The sequence below is a fragment of the Lepisma saccharinum genome, chromosome 1, assembly GCF_977018435.1.
Source record: "Lepisma saccharinum chromosome 1, izLepSacc3.1, whole genome shotgun sequence".
NCBI classification, from domain to species: Eukaryota; Metazoa; Arthropoda; class Insecta; order Zygentoma; family Lepismatidae; genus Lepisma; species Lepisma saccharinum.
The window spans coordinates 21,371,084-21,394,214 of record NC_139229.1 but is presented as its reverse complement, the minus strand read 5'-3'; the positions used below and the strand labels follow the sequence as shown (position 1 = coordinate 21,394,214).

Genomic DNA, 23,131 nt, shown 5'->3' with positions numbered 1-23,131 from the left:
CCCAGAGTACTCGCTTTATACGTGGGTGGGCGCCGCTTGAACAGGTGGGAAAAATCCCGGTTCTCGCCCGCTGGGGATCGAACCCCGGTCTCTCGCATGGTAGTCAGACGCCCTAACGACTTTTTTTATATATAATATAAAGGAAATACCCCCTACACGGAGGTATCCCCCACCATTAACTCTTTTTCTCACTTTTACACTTTTCAATTCTTACATTTTGCTTTGTTTCTTATCAACTGGACGAACACAAATACCCATGCCTTACCCAGGACTCGAACCCAGAACCCCTGGCGTTGTAGCGCGCTCTGCTAACCACTTCACTACGGAGGTCGACAACGACTGAGCTACTGCGGCATTACTTACTTATGATAAGAATATGTATTAAAGAAACTACTGCGCAATACGATTCTATAAACAGTATTTTATGTCCTAGACGAACTTCGACCGACATTATTCGATTGTTTTTAAGTAGATTTTTCTACTAGGTCGTGTAGTTAGTCTTCAATTCTTGTTAGTGATTTTTCCTAATTCATTTTACTAAACGTTAAAATAAGCGCATCAAAATTGCATTGTATAAATAAATAAAAGTACACAGTAACAGCGCCAACTGTTCGCTACGACGTCGGTGGTCCTATTATATTCGAATCTTGGGTAAAGTATGAATGTGCGTTTCTCAATTCATCCACGTCAGTGGTAAAATAACCAAAGTTGAAATCGAATGTACATTGACACCACGGACACACTTCGTTTCTTCAGCCGAATTCCTTAAAAGCTGTTGTCTTAAATGAATACATTATATTGGTATTTGGTAATAATAATCGAATGATATTCTAATAACAGTGCTACTACTCCGTGGCCGAGTGGTTAGCATAGCGCGCTACGCTCTTTGTGAGTGTCTCCATCAATTTCATCATATCATCACTCATCCAAGTCTTCGCAATTAGCCAAAGGTGGCAGAAAAGCGAAGTAAACTTGCTTGATTGAGAACTTGATTTGTTGTTTGGAATTAATTAGTTTATGAAATTTAAAATTATTATTATTATTATTATGTCTATTATTCAAATTTCTTGTGACGCCTAGGTAATTGACGTGGAAGCCCAAGTGTTCTAAACGTAACGTCATGTTAAAATTTGCGAGCAAAATAAGTATGACGAAAATAATTGTAATTTCAGAAACTAATATCCAGCTATCGTTCTGGTAACATTTTGTTGCCGGTCACAACCTCAATATTTTTTTATTTATCTTATTTTACTTCGCGTTTTGTGCCTCTTGGCTAATTTGCGAAGATGGGGATGAGTGATGAAATGATGAAATTGATGAATGGACATTCACAAACAACCATGCCCGAGCGGGATTCGAACCCGGGACCCTTGGCGTAGCAGCGCGAGGTACCTGAAGTAAAAGCTTTAAAAGTAAGAGAGAAAGTTTAGTCATAAAGTTTATGTTGTTTTACTATTCACATAAAACTTAATTTTTGGAATTTCGAAAGCTGTGGAGCCAGTTATTCTTTGGATTAAATGGTAAAACATAAGCTGCTGTCTGTATTGTAACCTCAATTTTTCGATCTGACGCAGTTTTTCTTTGGTTATTCTGTTGGAATACCAACTAACTGGACTTTATTTCCGTTATTAACAATAAAACTAACAAACATTATGCTATTTTGTAACTTGCCATAAATGATGTCAATTCGGGGAGGACGGGGGGGGGGGGTTCTATGAACCAGTTCGATCCCACTTTCCGATGCTCATAATGTTCCTATGCTTACCAAACAGCATTATATAAAACCACTATGCACTATACAAGTATGTGTTTTATAGGACCACATATGGGTTAAATGTATGTACTATATCGAACCGCTGGATGAAGGATAGTGAATGTAAGGTGCTAGCAAGCTGGATACCCTAGGTTTGAACTCTTATAAATGCGGAATTTAAAAGTTGGGACAATCACAAGGTAATTTTTGAGTCTGATCCAGGAACATCACTGGAAAGAGGACAGCAGAAGTGAAAATGAAGGGGTCGCGGGTGGGCTGCGATTCTGAGAATTAAATCAGTTTCTCTCAAATTTCAGAATTCAAAGTGTTTGAAAATTCTAGCTCGATCATTCCAGGATTGTCTCCCTGTTGTATTTTTGTGAAACGGCGAATGCATTTTTGAAAATATGTTACAAATTTTGGTTTCTGAACTTCCATTAATCCAACATGCCAGAATTTGGGGGGGGGGGGTTGAACCCTAAAAAAACCCTCTAAATACGGCTATGGTGGCGCTATCGTAAAAATTATGCAAAACTTACTGAATTTCCTGGAGTAAACGACAATTTTCTTCAGTTATCTTGCAAATTTATGTATTTTCCTACTTTTACGTCTTTTTTTGCCACTTTGGTTAATCGTTACACAACGATGAGGATGAATGGTTTAGAATTTATCTTATCTTGGGACGGTATTCTTCCAATTTTGCCTATTCGCGACAATGAGAATGAATGGTGATCGGCATTTCTACCATGTCAACCACAGAAGCCCCCCACCCCCCGATTTTCACAAAGGTTCAATCAAACATCTCCCCACATAACAATTTCCACTCCAAGGGCTGATGATAAGATAAAATTAATGAAAGGATATTCACGTGCCCAGGTCAGGAGTCAAATTTGGAAAGATTTGGTGGTGAGTGGGGATGGTACCAAGATGGATGGCTTGTAAAAATCGAGACGAGAGCAAGAACAGATTATTCGAGAGAAACCTTTGCAAACTCGAGGCGAGACTCTCGATCCCGTTCGAGACTTTGGTACGATATTGAAAAAAATTCAAGTGAACCGAATTTTCTTTACGAGGGGACTTCTACAGATATACTAGGGATGTGACGAAGCTGAAAATTTACCGGTGCCGATGTACTCACCGATAATTTTTGGAACCGATTCCGATGCCGATATTTAACCGATTCCGATACATAAGATTATTAAACAGAAATGGAGTGTTATTTTCAGCATGACAAAAATAAATTTGCTATGTACATTTCTATTGCATATCATATGTATATACATATATATTCTCAAGAGATGCGAATGTACATTTGCATCTACAAAATGTTATGTGAATCTTTAAGAAGAACATAGATTCTCAAGAGATTACACATTAGTACACAAGCAGTTCTTTGAAATGCAAAATGAATTCCTGTTCTGCCAGATTCGACTTCAGAAACACGAGATTTGGAAGCACTTCATGAAGTAACTTACTTCTTCTCTTATCTCAAATCTGTTCAGCAACACTGAACACTCAATCACTAAATACTGATGCAGCAGGTATGCCCCAGTATTTTCTCAGGACTTGCTTCAGGTTTGAATATTCATTTTTGAATTTCCAATACAACAGCAGATCCTGGTTCAGCAATGTACTGTTTTATTTCCGATTTATAGTTAGGTTGATCCTCTGAATGAGTTTGCAATAATTTTATTACAAAAACTCTACAATAATGACGAATCATAACCAAATTTTCAATAAATCTTACAAAACTAGAATATAAAACTTATTAGATGTTAAAAACTCTAGTATAATCTGTACCGGTTTAAATATCGGATTTTTGCCGATTCCGATACCGATGCCGTTGTGTCAGTTTCGGCCGATTTTCATACATCTGTAATCGGCTTCGGCACATCCCTAAGATATACCAAACTGATTATTTATGTATAAGTCATGTATTTTGTTTGTCAATCGTGGTAATTGAAATCTGCCGCATGGTTGGCATATACGAGGGCTGTTATATAACCCTCATATAATCAGGTATAGCATCCTATTTTCGAGGGCACGTAACATTGAAACAAGGCATCAATTAACAAAAAAGGTTATTAAGAACCGTTATTTGTCACAATGACTCTAAACGCTACGAAAGCTTGTGTTGTATATGTTGTTCAATCTATATATTCTATATATTTCGAGACTTGAGATCAGATCAAGACAAGAGAAAGACTGATGTTTACAAATTCAGACGACACAGGCATTTGCAACTCGAAATGAGACTGAGAGTGCCAAATATTTTCTCCTCTCATTTCGACACCACCCCTAGTGTTGAGGTTGTGAGCCAACCAACTCACTTAACTGATGAGATGAGGTGGCTATTTCAAAGTACAAAATATATCATACTATTCAGTATGTGATATAATGTTATACACGTTATTTCCTTGCATTGCAATGTAAACATCAAAAAACATTTTCATTTGAATATGTGATCCACCAAAATCTTTGACAGGCACCTAGTAGCCTGTCCACATCAGAAAGTATGGTACTGCCATTGAATAAATATAAAATAATATGAATAGATGAGAAGATTGTAACATACAAAATTAACTTCTTATAAAATCACAAACAACATTCTTTTTTACAAAATTTCTTATTGTAGCCTCCATGGACAATGTACAGATGTTTACAAGCTTTCTTTTCTCTTTTTTTAGATATCCAGACATTGATATAATCAACTATAATCAACGACGATGACAGAGAGCCAAACAGTTGTTACATCCCCACTAACTTGGGAGAAGCCAATTCCACGAGTTCCAGTAACGGAATTGTTGTTTAAGGAACTAAATGAGCATGTTTCAAAAAACAAGGATAAAGATTGGGTTGTAAGTGTTTCAAGTTTTTAACTTCATTTAATTCTGCTCAGTGAGAATGGTAGGCAAACAACATTCCGTAAGGTTTACAAACTTCGTTATTGATCTCAAAATATATTGATCACTGACAATTCATTAGCAGTGGCAGCACTAGAGAGCAGGAATAGGGGGAGGCAAACGCCCCCTGGTTAACTAGTCTGACTCCTACTATTTCCCTAGTAAACATGAAAAACTAGGTAAATAAATGCACTCTTAAGCCCTAATATGCAGTTTGCATAGTGTAGGTGTATACCAAATGTGATTGGCTCACTAGAAAATAGTCTGATCACCCTCCGCACCCAACTATTTTTTATCTGGTATGATCACTTCTCATTAGGCACCCTTCATGGACACCACCAAAAGAGTTAGACTATGGATATGTATAGAATAGCATAAATAATAAGAAGTATTCTTATTAGTATAAGCTAATAATTTTCATAAGGTAATCCCATTTTATTCCATGTATTTTTATTCTACAACCCTTGGGGAGAAACTTCTATTTGATCCACTTGATGAGTGAATATATTCAGCACAACTGTTTTTTCTTATTTTTTACAAACTCTATACAATTAATATACTGAAGTGCATGGTTATTTAATTTTGTTATTAACTTTTACTACTTCACTCAAGAAAAAATATTAGAAAGTTTGGTGATATTTTGTCCTCCTATATAGCCGAGCGGGTTAAGGCATTCACTCGTCTTGAGATCGTTCGCTGCAGGACGGCGTAGGTTCGAATCCGGCTCTGGTCGGAATTTATTCGGGCTACGTATAGGGCCGGTGGCAACCCACCATCGTGAAGTAATCCGGTCCCAGAAACATACTATAACAGCTGGGGATACGCCGGGCTGACCACCCGACTATTCCAATACTGGTTGCAGATCTCCATGCTTAGAGGTGACGAAGGAAAGCGTCGGAGGGAGACCGGCAGTCGGTAGGTAAGCCAAGGCCCTTCAGGGCTGTTGCGCAAAGGATTATTATTGGTGATATTTTAGTCATGAAGTTAGCATTCTATGATCTCGCATGTAAAAATCTCATTTTTCTGGATTCTGTAAACTCATGGAACAATATGTTATTCTATGGATTAAGTTCGTTTGGGATTTGTTTTTAAGTCCACTTTATGCACAGAAGGGCTAATTGGGACTGGGCCTAAGGTTAAAGTGAAATCTGAACTGGATTGTGCCTCCACCAGCTATCAAACCAGAGACCCCTTGGTTACAAGGCAAGGATGTTACCACTAAGCAATCAGGAAAGCTTGAATTTCTGATTTGGTTTCTACATTTTTACATTCATTTCTGCGAACATACTCTTTTTTTCTTTCCCTTGGTAATTCTGCTGAGATACTAATTGATAAAACATTAAAATGCTGACCAAGGCAAAATTTATTGTAATAAAAATAATCACTAAAACATAACGTTTCCACCCTCTAACAGAGCCCTCTTCAGATGAAGTTTCACAATAAGACCCTGTTAGAGGGTGGAAATGTTACGTTTTTAGTGATTATTTTTATTACAATAAATTTTGCCTTGGTCAGCATTTTAATGTTTTACTAACATGGAAACAAGGCTCAACAGTGTTACCATAATTAATTGAGATTTATTATGTTACTGATTGTCAAAATAATAAGCTTTTTGCTTTTTGGCCACGGTGGCTCAGTCAGTAACGTGTCTGACTACCATGCTAAAGGTCCCGGGTTCGATCCCTGGCCGGTTCAAATCCGGGAACTTTTCTAACTTTGGAAGCGACCCCGGCGCCCACCCAGTGTCGAATAACATGGGTACCTGGGGGAAACCCTGGGGGGTAAAGGCGGTCAGGGGCATGATGCTGATCACATCACCCCCACTCACGACCGGATCAAGAAAGTGTGGGTCGTTACCCCCACACCCCCTATACGCCTTCATGGCATGGTGCTAAGCACAGGGGAGCACTTTACCTTTTTTTACCTTCTTATTTGTACTTGTTGCTAAACCCCGTACCAGCTAACTGTAGACCAGGCAAACGAGAACAAGTCTCTGTGCAAGTAGTGACACGAGACAGCACCAATGAACAGTGACAGAAACGGGAATGCATAATGAACGATTGGAGTTACCCGCTTTCTCTCCTTCGCTCTGCAGCATTGCAAACTTTTGAAAACAATAATTTTGTACCCACATGGCAAACGGACAGTATTTTTGTCTCCAGGTCCGTTCGCTTGGTTTAAGAATTTGTTAGGGAAATATTAACGATAAAACAAGCAAGTCGAAATTTTGACAAGCCGTACATTTAGTGTACGGACAAAGGTCTAGACTATACGTCCGTACATGTATGATCAGGGCCCTACGGTTGGCAACACTGCACTTTCACCACTCTATTTTCCTCCTCCTTCTCTGCTGCTATGTGTGGCCCTGCTCCACAGTTAGCTGGGACAGGGTATACTTTGCGCTAATAGTGATGCCAAGGCCTCCTTAATGACATAGTATTAATGTCTGACCTTGTAAAAAAGGGGTCCAAGTTCAACACCTGGTGAAACACACAGTGGTTAGCATCCCACTTTAAACTGTAGATCCAGTCCCGATTAGCCTTTCTGTGCATAAAGTTGACTTATAAAATGGTGTAGGGACACATCAAAAAGAAACAATCATTCATACCCACACCTAGGACTATCAGGAGTGTGTAGTATACATAGACATTGTAATGGATTCAAATATATTCATGGATTGTTTATGGGATTTAGACAATAAATAACTAGCTCTCCATATTGTAGAATGTCTAATCCAATTTCTTTTCACTACGCATTTTGTATAATAAACAATGTACAAACCACTTTCAATGGATTACATTTCGTGCCCCCCCCCCCCCCCCACTCCTAAGAAAAGGAAATTGCCAAATGGTATGGGATACCAGACTGGAATCAAATATAATAGGTTTCAGCCGAATCAGGCTAGTATTTCAATATGTATATGATCATGGACAGTATTCCAGACATACATATAAATTAGTTAAATATTTAATTCATTATAATTAAATATTTAATCTTTTTAGAAATACTTCGTGAGGTGTATTTTTTGAACTGATTTTTATTCTTCTTCTCTATTTCAGACAGATGTTGTGCATGATACAAGGATAAAATTTGGTGAAGTGGAAATAATGTCACGAAAAGTTGCAAGTGCTCTAACCAGGATGGGTTTCCACAAAGGTTCAATCCTGTACTTTACAACAAGAGAAATGGCCCAATTGAATATCTTCATTCTGGGATCTTGGATATGCAATGGAGCTGTAAGAGGATCTTCACCTGACGAAATTCCAGGTCAAATATTTCATTTTAAACTTTTATTTAATTAGGTGACTAAGATTACCTGGTAACATGTTGCAAGTTAATGTCCTCAGGAGCTCAGTCAGGTTAAGTTCTCACGCATATCCAACATTTCAATTACATACAGTGCTCTCATCCTCGCTAATGCAGAATGTTGAAAATAAATACCAATTTAACATGACTGATTTCCGGAGAATATTTGTTTGTACAGTTAAATTAAATTGTGTCAAAAAGTTTGGTTCAATTCCACTTTATGCTCAGATTGGCTAATCGGGACTGGACCTCAATTTCAAATAGGATCCGAACCACTGTGCAATTTACATTATTTTATTGTTAGGAATGCCAATCCAAAGTGAGAGGCTATGATCCCCACCAACCATCCTTGTTCACACCACTGCATTGGGGAGGCTGTTAAGTATTGTTTTATATAAATTTAATTTTGTATAGTTGTTCAAATGAGTTTGCCATAATAGAAACTCTTCAAGATGAAATCCACCTGCCAAATAATGATGATAGTCTTGTGTTTTATTTTATAAACATCTGTTACCTTAATGCAAGAATCATAATCATGTCTATAACTATGAGGAAAAATAGAAGAGCATTTACAGTCTTCCAAGTAAATATTTAAGACAGAAAAATTGTTATCTTTTATCTGTATGCTTTGATAACAGAAAGTAAACTGAAATCCATATACTCAGTTTCAAAATATGACAGAGTAAACTTTGACCACAAATCATTAAGTTCCCCACTAAAGGAATTTTAAATCCTCTTGGACATTCTGTGATCCAATCAAATAATAAGACCTGAGTTATTCACGTGAATAAACATACAGGTTTATACAAAACTTCTTGATTGTAGAAAATGATCTGTGAAAACAGGATAAAATGCAAAATAAATTTTAAAAGATTACATGAATGGCATTTCATTTCCTTGCTAGTATAACTCATTTGTTTACTCAAACATATTCTATAAATGTTATACACATGGTTTCTTATTACATGTGGCAACATTTCACAAAATTCCTGAGAAAAAAAATGGTGCCTCCTGACCCCAATCCCCAAGTTGTTGCCCAGAAATGTACTGGTTTGTTATTTCAGCCTCGTTGAGTCGGATGATAAAAACAAGAATCTCGTGAAACATCACTGATTGTAATAGGAAGGAATGTGCTGTTTATTATATTAAGCAGGGAATATATTTTATTTTCCAATATAAGGTGCGTCATTTTCTACAAACTTTAGAAATGTATTCAAATTCTTTATTATTTCAGAGCGCCAAGCAGAAATTTTGAAGGAATGTGAAGCAGATTTTGCATTATGTGATGTTGAAACTGCTCCCACAATGAAAGAAGCTATTCAGCTGAGTGGATTACAAGTGCAGCTGGTATCTCTTGGGGAAGTAGAAGGTGCAACTTCATTGGAAACGTTATTGGAGGATGATGGAAGTAGTAAGTGCACATTTTTAAAGTTATAATTATTATTAGGGTAAGTTGTTAGTACTTTCAATTGTTAACAATACTGATACTCCTACTGATTTTAGCAGATGTCTGTACTTGAGCTTTAATTTAAACTGATCCATTTTGATGCTAATGTTACCGTTATAAGCTGATATAAATTATTACATGGCGCAACAGCCTTCGAGGCCTATCTATCGACTACCAGCCTCACTCCGACATGCTTCAGCAGAGGTAGGTGATCATTTAATCAGTTACGAGACAGCACAACAAACCCCCAGTTGTAGGTTTCCATGACTGAGTTATGCTATGCGCATTCATGGCCTCCCAATTTCCTCACTATGGTGGGTGGCCACTGGTCCCATATACTGGCTGAAATCTCAGGAGAAAAGCAGTTAGGTTTCCCCCCAAGGAGACCCGAACCAGCACATGTCCCATAGTCTGACCCCGAAGCCTGATGCCTTAGACCACACAACCATGATGCTGGACCTTATAAATTATAGAGGTTCATAAACCAGTCTTCATCAACTTATGTGCACTTGTGAAGGCAAGCAAGCACTCTTATGTCTTGTGAGCTTAACGCCTGTATTCTGCAACTAAGATCAGTAAACAGAAGAGCAATGGGGTAACCACTTGCATTGAGAGGTAAAATTATTTGTGCGAAGCTGCCTCCTTTATCACGGATCCATCTGTTTCTTTTGCCATGATTACAATGCCACATTGCATTGTTACTCACGAATCAGATGATGAGAGGTTTCCAACTGCACAAACATGACTGACGAAGCCTCTGCCTCACTCACCCTTCTTGCAATGCTACAGCTATGCTGCTCACTTTGCAGTCCATACGTGCATACAAGATCTTTATTTCACAAATACTCACTTTGACCATTGTCACCACACAGAAATTCTGTTTTTGTTAGAAATTGTATCTTTCTTTGCAACATGATTCAAACAAGTGTTTTCGGGTTACCAGCAAAGTTAAATTAGGATTAGTGTCCCAACGTTTTGAGCTCATACAATGCTCTCATCATCAGGGAAGGTTGATTAGAAACCAAGGATTAGGTTAAATTGTGTATGCTAAGAGGAAGAGCTTAGACTCTGTCTTGTGATTGGTTCACTCCAGTTCCCGGTGTTTTATTGGCTGATGTCGTGCTTTTATGGAGAAATGGATTCAATATGTGATGTTAATGGCCATTTAATGTGGCTGGTAACCCAAGAACACTTGCTAGGGGAACAAGTTTAAAACAAAGAAGCAACAATTCCTTGCAAACAACTCGCTCACTTCTGTCAAAACAAAATAAAAGCTGTCTTTTTGGATCCATCCCATCCCTACTAATTGTCGTTAGTAATCACTAAAAAAGTGTCATGCTTCTAATTCGCTTTTGTTTTTCCAGAATGCCCTAGAAATACGGATATAGATGTTGAAAATGACGTAATTTTTTTACCAACAACAAGTGGAAGCACTGGAATGCCAAAAGGAACCATGTACACACACCTTTCAATGAATGCTGCCGTAATTCCTACGTATGTTACACTCAATTTCATATATGATGGGCAACAATCGTTCACAACTACTGTTCATTGTAAAAGTAAAAGAAAATGGAAAAAGGAGGGGGGAGGAGGAGGGAGAAAAACCAGGCAATCCTTAGCAGCATACCTCATGATTTCAGGGCCCTCCTGCAGAGAATCTTAAGGGCTTCACTCTTAAATTTCTACAACTTAAATTATGATCACCTTGTCGTTCACCTCACCAATTCTTGATTCTTTTAGAAACATAGCTGATAAAAAAAATTAACACAATATATATACAATTGCAATATAAACTTAGAAGAAAGCTAACTGGTAAAATCACCATATTGAAACTGAACTCCATCTTGCAAATACAAGTATTCTAAATTTTCAGATATTTGTACTGCTTGAGAAAAATATGAACTGCAACCAAGGTACACAAACATTCACACCATACTGCATGTTGACAACCTATCCAAGAATGCCTGAAAAACTACTGGGTTGATGCATAAGTTCGTAGCATTTGTGTTTGATATGGCAACACTGCAGTGTTAGGAGTGTTTTGATAGTTTAATGTTAATCAATGGGAGTGGCATTGTTGTGCTTGTGAACACACATTGAATTTTACAGATTAGAATAAAGAAGGTGTTATTTATGGGCTAAAGAACAATAAGTGTCCAGGGAAGAAATAAAAACATTTCCGACATATTCCTCTATCTCAGTTTAACATAGGGGCAAATGCAACGGAGGCGGCTCAAAACATTTGTCCCTTGTACGGGGAGAATGCCAACGAGGAAAGCAGGGCAAGAAAATGGTTTTATTATTACAAAGAGGGCATTTTTGACTCTCCACGTTCAGAAAGACCATCGAGATTTAATGAAGACAGTTTAAATGCTTTAATCCACGAGGATCCACATCAGTCGACTCGAGAATTAGCAAATGTGATGAACTGTGACCATTCAACCATCGTGTGACATTTGCATTCCATGGGTAAGGTTCAGGATACCACATGCTTTAAATGAAAACAATGAAATCAGTGAGTAGGCCAGGAAGACAGCATCAAGTGATGTGACACGATAATCCACACCCACACTTTACTAACATGACAAAAGCTGCTATCCAGGAGCTTGGATGGGTAGTTACTCCTTACTCCCCCTGATCTTGCGCACTTGGATTGGTACCTTTTCAGATCTTAAATCCATCAATCTTCAAGGAAGCTCCTTTGGTGATGAAAATGCTCTTCAAACTTGGCTTGACGATGCTTTTAACCCAGAATCAGCTGATTTCTTCAGGCATTGAATTGAAAAACTGCCTCAGTATTGGTCGACAGTCATAGACAATGAAGGAATCTCAAATTAATATCAAATAAGAATACTTTTACCACTGAAAAAAATGACACGAACTTATGCATCAACCCAATATATCAACAGGCTTCTTTCATAACCAAACTTCTCTGATAGATCCTAACATTTTATTTTTAGCATTTTTAGAGACTTTCATTTGTTGTTCCAATGCAGCCAAAACTTTACATCGCCAACCTCTGTGGTGGAATGATTAACACAATGCACTCTGATGCTAGGGATCTTGAGTTTGAATCCCACCCCACCCATCAATTTCTTCACTCATCCTCATCATTGCAATTAGCAAAAAGTGTCAGAAAAGTGACGCTAAACAACAATAATAAAATCAAATCAAAATTTTGCCACTTAAAAGGTTGCTTCCCCTCCTTTCTCTTTATTTGTTGACACTGCCAGGTCATTTGAAGTGATTTATGTATTTTGTTATGGACACTTTGTAACCATGCATTTCAGTTTTAAAAATATATATTTGATGTTCTTATGTATATATGTTACTAATTTACCAAATACTGTTTCATAAACGTACCAAAAGAAATAAAATTAGATAGTCTAAACCCATGGCAGTGCAATAAAATATGTTGGGAAATTTTGAAAAAAACTTTTTTTCTTCATTTATGCTTTCATATTTTTCTGGTATCAGTTGCGATCTTCTAAGACACCTGGGCTCCCCTACAGTGTGGGACTGTTGGTTATGGCACTGGAAACCACGTTTAATGTCACAAATAAAAGGACACAGTATCTCTCTAATGTACTTGTAATGAAATATGTTCACACATTATAACTTATCTATATTGAAGACAGTTTAAAGGCATACAATTTGATCGCCCCTTAACCAGATTTTAAAAAATGAAACCAGGATTGTAAATGTTTATATTATATCAACTGTATACATATTATTTGTATTTACTTGCAGTTTATTTTTTTTACCATCGCTTTTCTACCACTTTTGACTAATTACAATGAGAATGAGTGATTGAATTGGTGTTTTAAGTCCACTTTATGCACAGTAAGGCTAATCGGGACTGGACATACAGTTTAAAGTGGGATCCGAACCACTATGCGCCTCCACCGGGTAGCAAACCCAGAACCGCTTCAGCACAACGTGACGACGTTACCACTGTGCTATTGGGGAGGCCCAGGATGAGTGATGATTAGAGTAAAATGATGAAGGGACAGTCGCAAAGAACACCCATGCCCAGACTGTGACTTGAACTTGGGAACTTCTGTGGCAATATCAAAAGTTGACCACTTAATGTGCTTGGTTATTGAGCTAGCACTTGTATCTTAAATGTGTTGTATTTAGAAATTACTAAATCATAGTGTTTTGTATATATGGACCATTTTGTATTTCAATGGTATAGAGATTTAAAGAAAACCTTAAACTATGAAAAGAAATACAAGTACTCGACAAATAATTTTTAGTAAAGAGTATAAAATTTAATGATTGAGACAGAAATTTGATGGCAGAAAACATAAGATAAGGTATAGGGTTTTCCAATAAGAACGATATGATTTTACAATGAAATAAAATAAAAGCTATTTCAGATACAACCAAACTTTTTATATTATTTTGAAGCATAGTTTATTACATTATATTTTGAATAGCACATCATTTAAGTGTCCACCTAGACTTCGTGAACACAAGTGAATTTGATTAACCCAATTTTCGATGACTTTGTGCACTAACTTGGGCTTAATGTCACGAATGCAGCATTTGATGTTCAATCTTAATGCAGCAAGGGTTCGTGGTCTGTTTGCATAGACTATAGATTTCACATAACCCCACAAAAAGCAATCTAAAGGAATTAAATCACAACTTCTTGGAGGCCAACTAACAGTTGCATTTCTTGAAATTATCATTTCACCAAACTGTTCTTGCAATACGTTGATAGTGGCATTAGCAGTGTGACATGTGTCACCGTCTTGTTGGAACCACATGTCCTCCAAATCAATTTCATCTAAATTTGCCCACAAACAATCTGTTAACATCAATCGATACCGCTCACCAGTCACTGTAACTGCATCTCCTACCTCGTTTTAGAAATAAATGGTCCGATGATGCCACCATGCCATAAACCATACCATACAGTGACCTATTGCGGATGCAAGGGCTTCTCATGAATCTCTTGTGGATTGTTTTCACACCAAAAACGACAATTTTGTTTGTTAACATATCCACTTAACCAGAAATGAGCTTCATCGGATTAGATAATTTTTTGTCCAAAATTATGATCCGTTTCAAGTTCAATAGAACGTCTATTTTCATAATTTTTTTTTATAATAACCAAACGTTCTTGAAGCGTGTATTTAGCCATCATAAATTGTCACAGTATGCTAAACACAAATGACAACTAGTGACCGTTATAACATTTGAAGCATAGTTACCAGTTCATTTCAAAATCATATCATTCTTATTGGAAAACCCTATACATATTGGGTGTTATTGTAAAATTCATTACACAATGATTCCTTACACAAATCAATTAATTTCAGCTGCTGTACTCCGCCAACATCAGTACTATTCACATTTTCAAATTTCCATGTTGCTGGTCTCACTCTGTCCTTGCATAACCTCATGAAGGGTATATCATGCTACACTGTGCCTGTGTATACCGTAGAAAACTTTCTTAATGGAATTTCTAAGTATAAGGTAAGTTACAGTTTGCAAGTAAGGATAGGAAGGGTAGGTGGGTGTGAGGGGGGTGGGGTTGCAGAAACTATAACTATAGTTGAGAAAAAACATTTAAAAAGTTTCAATTGACAAAAGTATGGTTAAAATTCACTTCTTACATAAAGAAAGTCATAAATTTTGGCAATTAATTTGAAACAAAGTACGATATGAACACCAAAGACTTGGAATAACAAAGCAAGTGACATCTAGTAAAATCGTTGCCTTGTTTGATACCCGGTGGACGCACATAGTGGTTTTGATCCCATTTTAAATTGGGTCCAGTCTCGATTAGCATAACTGTGCATAAAGTGTACTTTCAACACAAACCAACCAACCAATCTAGTGAATCAAATGTCTGCCATACTTTTTACATAATCCACAGTTTATCAATGTCAATTTATGGTGTATTCTCCATGCTACCATGCTTACCACTGGTAAACCAACTTCTTTCATATATTTTTATGCATTTAGCTTTAATATTTGGTTAATTGATTATTATATATTATGCAAATTATTAAAATAAACTTATAAACCAGAAGTTAAGTAAATTATTTAAAGAACTTAAAATACTAGTTCATGTACACAATTGATCGTTCTCCATCGCACCCTTCTGATGATCATGTTTCCTCCCCGATTGTATGTTGGAAGGGCGAGGGAGCTGAAGCAAGTGGCTATTTAAAAACATGTGATGTCCGAGGGGTCAGTTCCACCCCTGCAAACAGCATTGGTAGAAGAAAACTGCTTGTTCCTTCCTGCTTTCTGTGCTGTACTTGACAGAGGCAGTGTTGCTACGTGAAGGGAAATTTCCTTTGGTGCATAAAAATCTAGGTTCAATTTTAGGTAAAAATGGAAATTTTATGGAAAATATAGAAATTGCCAGTAATTTTGAAGTTGCCAGACTTCTGTTTTTGTTTTACTTTGGTGTTTTATTTCAATTATATCTAATTAATCTAGATGGAGTGCATAATAAATATATACAATAAATCAAATTGATGCGTTAAACCAGGTCATATTTTCAGATTATGCCACTGCAGTTTATAGCTTTATAAACTTTCATTTGCATTTAAAATTATAATTCACAGTTTATGTTAATAACTTTTCAAATGTGGCAAATCAATCATAAAGAAAGATTCTTGTCATCGTAGGTCTACAGTATACATCCATGAAATGGTTCTAATAGTTTCTAAGACACCATTACAGACTATTTACAGAGCGGACAAATAAATAATGTATAAGCTGGTTTAAGGTGATCTTGTAGATTTTAACATATATCATTCTAAGCATATTTCTTTGGAAAAAGCAAGACACAAGTAATGTTTGATACTGATAGCTCAATACACTATAGCATGCAAGTGTTGGACCACACACTATGCACACAACCACACAAAAAGATCACAAGTTTTCTGTTGTGCAACCACAACCAATTGCCCTGAAAATTTCAAATAAAAAGTCAAGGCTAAAAAAGTGAAGTACAAAAAAAAAGGTAAAGTGCTCCCCTGTGCTTAGCACCATGCCTTGAAGGCATTTCTTGATCCGGTCGTGAGTGGGGATGCCCCTGACCCCCAGGGTTTCCCCCAGGTACCCACATCATTTGACGCTGGGTGGGTGCCGGGGTCGCTTCCAATGTTAGAAAAGTTCCTGGATTTGAACCGGCCGGGGATCGAACCCGTGACCTTTAGCATGGTAGTCAGATGCGTTACCGACTGAGCAACCATGGCCATAAAAAAAAAAAGAGTGACGTAGTCAAACCAATTTTTTGTGTGTTGTAATGGAGGTTTTTTTCACTGTACCCTGCTGCTTATATTACATCCTGCATATGCTTTGCTTATTTTTTTATTTAATTTGAATATTACTTTCAGTATTTTTTCTTCATTTTTTGCAGCCACATATTCTTGCTGGCTTTCCTTTTGTAATGAATATTGCCTGCAAGTCTCCTTTAGCAGACAAAGTGGACTTGAGCAGTGTACAGTATGTGTTGTGTGGCGGCTCAGCACTCGGAAAGGCTATGAAGCAGACTCTGAAAGACCGATTTCCAAATCTCAAACGTACATATAACGTAAGTGAAATCAGTATATTTTTTTTTTCCATGCAATATTTTTAAAATGGTTGTAAATCAAATTGTTATTAGAATCATTATGAATGCATTCATAAAAGTTTTACTATACACTGCTGAAAACTTACTCAATCATTTGCAGTGGCGTAGCGTTATAGTACGCCCGGCGTTCCCAGATTTAATATTTAAAAAATGCGTAAATGCTGTAAATATAAAGTAAATCTTGACTAATTTCATATATGCCTGACCTTCATGTCATTATAATAGCTATTTCTCGCGATCCGCTTGCAACGCTCCACTAACAACACTCGTTCTAGCATTTTTTTTTTCAATGCCTTTCCTGGCCGTACGCCGAGCAGGTTCGGCGTACAGGACCCTATATTCCTTGCTGCCTTTCTGGAGGGAAAGCTTGTATCTCTAAAGCACGCGCGTAAATGCTCTCTCTTACGCCCGCGTATGGAGCAGAGGGCTACGTGATTGGTTCACATGACCCTTCCTGCCTTCTGAAGCAGACGACAGCGGTAGAATTTCCACCCGGTTCTTCGCGCTCGTGCCACTCGTGCTGTGTGTTGCTACAATATGCAATATTGACTGACGTAACTTTACCAAACCGAAATATAGCACTTCTTAATGGCCACTGCATTGTATAATTTATCGCACGAACAGCGATGTGCATTAAAAACTAAAAGATCAACACAGTTTTTGTCAAATAAGTTGCTGAAGTCCTCGTGGTAGAAGTTCAGCCTGTGGCTGCTCTACCACTTAATAATAATAAAAAAATAATAGTTTTGCGGGTTATTATTTTTTAGTTATTATGTAACTGCTTAGTATTGTGTCAATGGAAATGTTTAGCATTCATTTGAAAACTCTTAACATCGAATGGTCTCTGGACAAAATTATTTTAAAATGTTTATCAACATTCTCAAGACGTAATAAACAGTGGTCTGAATTACTAATCGGCACTGTTATGTTAGTAGAGTGTACGATAGTTGGATCATCCGCCCACCTCCGTGTCAGAGTGTTTTGCACAGCGCGCCAAGACGACAGAGGCCCGTGATTCGAATCCCGGGGTGAGCACGGGTGTTCTTTGTGAGTGTCCCTTCATCAATATCATCATCACTCATATTCATATTCGCGATTAACCAAAAGTGGGAGAAAAGCGAAGAAAATTAACCAAATCAATCATTAGTTGGATCATTCACAACAATGACGTCTACTGTTGTCCAGAGGCTTGTGATTCAGGTAGGTTTTATAATGATTTGTGTCATGCCGAAAGGTATAAAACACCAGAGTTCAAAACATTTGTTGCATAGTGAGGCATCTAATTTTCTAGCTAAAAACTGCATGGATGATGATGCTTTATTGAAAACCCAGCTGACTTCAGGCAAATAAACAATACCTGTGGTGACTAATTCCATAAGTAAATTATTAACCAAAAAAGGGCTGACCTTTCCTTCGGACTTGGCGTTCCCACCTGAAATGCCCATGCTACGCCACTGATCATTTGTGACCCTTCTGTATATCTTCCACAAACTACACGGGGAGGCAAAAATCACAGGACACCCTTTTATTTCAGGAATGGAATGGAAAGTGAAATATCAGAGTAATCCAGCAAAGAAATGCAACATGGCTGACATATGGAAAACCACCATCTATGATTCAGATCAAGTTTCGCAAATGTGAAGATGGTTATATGATATATCAAATCAGGCCAGTTTTTCCCCAGAAATTCATTGTTTACTGCAATCAGATTTGCCATGCAGTGTGGCACAAAAGTGTGAACAAAAAAGTTGACATGATTTTTGTTTGCTTCATCTAACTGGAGATAGGACTGAGTAAAGAGAAGTGTGCTACACCACAGCTGTAGATTTCAACAACTGACACCCAGATAGACCACCAATTTCACAGAACACTGTTGCATACCTGACATGAAATTTCAAGAAACAAGGGACTGGTGAAGACAAGTCTAATAGTGGTCACCCAAAAATTGCAACTGACGAGAAACTTCAACAATGGGTTTGGCATCATTTGTCAAAAGTCCACAATGCAGCACACGACATAGCACAGCAGATGGTCACATCAGCCAGTCACCCATTGTACAAATTCTGCATATCAGTGGCACCCGTCGACTTCTGTGGCAGAGTGGTTAGAACAGCGTGCTATGATGTCAGGAGTCCTAGGTTTGAATACCAGCCAGGGAATTGGATTTCTTCATCAATTTCATCATATCACCACTCATCCTCATTGTTGCGTCAGAGAAGCTATGCTAAATAACAAAAATCAAATCAAAACAATAACTGGCAACTGTTCAAGGTCCAGATGCAGCAAAAACTAACACATGAAGATCCTGATAGATCTGTTCCTAGGCTTTAGACCTAAATGGTAAGGTTAACTATCAGAATCAGGGCTGGACTGAGACTGCCAAGAGGGGGTGGCAATTTTCCTCACCGGGGTTAAAATTCTGAGTAGTTTGGGAAAAAAAGGGTGCCAGGTGTGTTTTCGGATTAGTACTGAAAGGGCGCACCATGCAAAATCCCGGTGGGCCAGTCTGACCTTGATCACAATCGCAAGTACTGGTCTGACAGCAACCTTACACTGGATGAAACCATCCAAATTCATTAGTGATATTAATTTGATTTGCTTTATTTTACTTTGCATTTCTACCACTTTTGGCTAATCGCAAGGATGAGGATGACTGATGCTATAATGAAGGTTGATTGATTGATTGATTTTATTTATTTTACTTTGCTTTATGTGCCACTCTTGGCTAATTTTGCGAAGATGGGGATGAGTGATGATATGATTAAATTGATGAATGGACACTTACAAACATCCATGCCCAGGCTGGGATTCGAACCCAGGACCCCTGGTGTAGTAGCGCAATGTGCTAGCCACTCTGCCACAGAGGCCAAAATTGATGAAGGGACACACAAGAAGCACCCATGCCCAGGCTGGGATTCGAACCCAGTGCCCCTGGCTTCATAGTGTGGTGTACTAACCACTCTGCCACGGAGGCCGGAATTAGTGATATTAAGGTTATGGTGTAGTGTGGAATATGAAGCAGTAGAGGAACATCCATACCATTGAACCAATATTCATCAACAATATCCTAAATGCTTAGCACTACCTGGAAATGCTACAAGTTGGCAATTTCTTGTTATTTCCAATATGATGGGGCTTCGTCACAATACAGAGTAAATGTTCATGTATAGCTAAATATTCAATTACCTGGTCATTGGATTGACTGGTGTGGTCCTGTGGAATGACCACTCAGATCACCCAACCTCACACCAGTGGTTTTCTATCTGTGGGGTCATCTGAAATCTCTTGTGTATGCCGTGAAGATACATGACAAAGACAACTTACGGCAACACATCCTGGAGGCCTGTAACACCATAAATCAGATGTTCTTGTATGGATGCATGCATAACAACTGGACAAAGTGGGTTCTGCTATGTGCTCATCATAAGGGACAACACACACAACATGGTCCTTTAGAGGTAGTTGTTTCAACTTTTATGTTCTGAAATATTGGTTCCCTTGCCATTTGTTTGCTGGGATGCTCAGATATGTAATTTCTGAAATAAAAAAGGTGTCTTCATACTTTGGACTCACCCTGTATTTCATATAGGTAATTCAGTTAAGTCTAATTTCCTGAATTTTCCAGGTATTTGGTATGACAGAGATTGATTACGTAACCAGCCAATATGGGGAGGAGTTATTGTATGGGGAAGAAGCATTTGATGAAGGTAAGCACATAGTCTAAGGAGTGTTTAAAAAGTTGAGTGTTGCTTACAGGCCCAGGACTAACATCACAGTGAGGCAGAGTGGTCAGTATCAGTGGCGTATGCAAAGGGGGGGTTACCGGGTTTAACCCCACCCCTTGAGCTTTTGAAATATTATGGAAAATGCTGTAGAAAAAATTAAAAGTGGCTAATTTATCATAGTCAAAGATCTGCGACAGTAATAATAATAATAATAATAATAATAATAATAATAGTCTACCAATAATAATAATTTGAATTATTATTCCCATGCCACATGGAGAAAAAACACAACATTCCAAACACAATCTAAGCGGCCGCAAAGTTCAATTTTGCAATTTTTTTTGCAAAAAAGTTGCGCAGTGACTGTCGCGAGAATTGTGAAAATTCCTTGCTTTGTCGAAGGTAAAGGTAATGTAAATTTCCCCATGCCTTGCAGGCACACATAGTAGTGTGGTGGGCCACACACATTCTCGATCTCGGCCATTTTGCAGGGGATGTGATCAGCACCATGCTCCAACAGCCTTTATCCCCAAGGGTTGCTCTCAGGTACCCATTGATATGAGGCTGGGTGCGGAGACAAGGCTGGATAAATTCCAACCAATTCCGGGAATCGAACCCGGATCTCCAACGAGGTTGTCAGACTAGACCACCGCAGCTCCGTGAATGAGTTTCATATTTTGATTATTTCAATAAATTTAATATATTTGCTTGTTTTTATGGATTTTCTCACACTTGTCTCACCTATCATATACAAATAACCGTTGACTAGACAATTATTTCGTAACAAAGAAACAAAAAAATCTAATTTTGTTCTATTGCTTTCATAAATATATTTATGTAGATCTCTACTACTTAATAATAGTAGTGATATAAGTAGTAACAGCAGCTGCATTAGTAATACTATTAGTAGTAATTTAATTAATTAATTATAAGTATTATTAATTACTTAATTATGATTATTGTTAATTAATTAAAGTATAATAAAACAATGATAATGTGAATTTGTAGAAATTTTTCGATATAACCCCCCCCCCCAATCCTGATGAAATCCTGTGTACGCTACTGGTCAGTATAACATGCTATGAAGCCAGAGCTTACCAGTAGCGTACGCAGGATTTCATCAAGGGGGGTGTTATTTCGAAAACTTTCTACAATTTCACATTACCATTGTTTTATTATACTTTAATTTAATTAATTAATAATCATAATTAATAATACTTATAATTAATTAATTAGTTTAATTACTAGTAATAATTACTACTAATGCAGCTGCTTTTACTACTTATATCACTACTATTATTATGTAGTAGATATATATATATATATATATTTATGAAAGCAATAGAACAAAATTACATTTATTTTGTTTCTTTGTTGAAATAATTGTCTAGTCAACAGGTATTTGCATATGATAAGTGAGACATTTTAAGTGTGAAGAAAATCCATAAAAACAAGCAAATATATTAAATTTATTGATATAATCAAAATATGAAACTCATTCAAGGAGCCGCGCTGGCCTAGTCTGACAACCTTGTGGGAGATCTGGGTTCGATTCCCGGAAATGGTTGGAATTTATCCAGGCTTGTCTCCGCACCCAGCCTCATATCAATGGGTACCTGAGAGCAACCCTGAGGGATAAAGGCTGCCGGAGCATGGTGCTGATCACATCACCTGCAAAATGGCGGATATCGAGAATGTGTTGGGCTCACCACACCACTACGTGTGCCTTCATGGCACGGTGCTATATGCACGGGGGAATTTACATTACCTTTACCTATGGAACTCGCCCAGGATGATGATGAAGCGTGAGAATACATGTTGCTAAATTCCACTGAGTCTATGTTTTCGTTGAAAAGTAAGTTTATAGACATTCCAACACATTTATCACTTCTAGGTGATTAACAAAGCACTTCTTCAACATTATTTAATGATGTGGATGTAGAATCAGCATCACTTGAGAGTTCACAAGGGGATGTGAAATCAGTACCGGGAAGAACATTTGCAATAAGGTCGGCACACTGCGACGAAGCAAGGAATTTTCTTAATTCTCGCGAGACTCACAGCACAACTTTTTGCAAAAAAAATTGCAAAATTGAACTTTGTGGCCGCTTAGATTGTCTTTGGAATGTTGTGTTTTTCTTCATGCTGCATGGCAATAATCATTCAAATTATTATTATTATTATTATTATTATTATTATTATTATTATTATTATTATTATTATTATAACTGTCGCATATCTTTGACTGTGATAAATTAGTCAGTTTTAATTTTTTTCTACAGCTTTTTCCATAATATTTCAAAAGCTCAAAGGGGGGGGGGGGTTAAAACCTGCTAACCCCCCCCCCCTTGCATACGCCACTGAAGCTTACAGGTTCACACCCTGGGTGAGACA

At 37.5% G+C, this 23,131-nt stretch overlaps 1 protein-coding gene across 1 annotated transcript in view; it reads left to right on the top strand.

Moving 5' to 3' along the window:
* Positions 1-23,131, top strand: part of LOC145986759 (uncharacterized) — a 32,454-nt gene that overhangs the window by 8,104 nt on the left and 1,219 nt on the right. The window contains exons 2-8 of the mRNA XM_083121188.1: positions 4,441-4,611; positions 7,716-7,923; positions 9,197-9,373; positions 10,774-10,903; positions 14,740-14,896; positions 16,800-16,973; positions 20,638-20,719. Of these exons, the coding sequence (XP_082977314.1) occupies positions 4,480-4,611; positions 7,716-7,923; positions 9,197-9,373; positions 10,774-10,903; positions 14,740-14,896; positions 16,800-16,973; positions 20,638-20,719 (1,060 nt within the window). The 5' untranslated portion in view covers positions 4,441-4,479. The remainder of the gene's footprint in view (positions 1-4,440; positions 4,612-7,715; positions 7,924-9,196; positions 9,374-10,773; positions 10,904-14,739; positions 14,897-16,799; positions 16,974-20,637; positions 20,720-23,131) is intronic.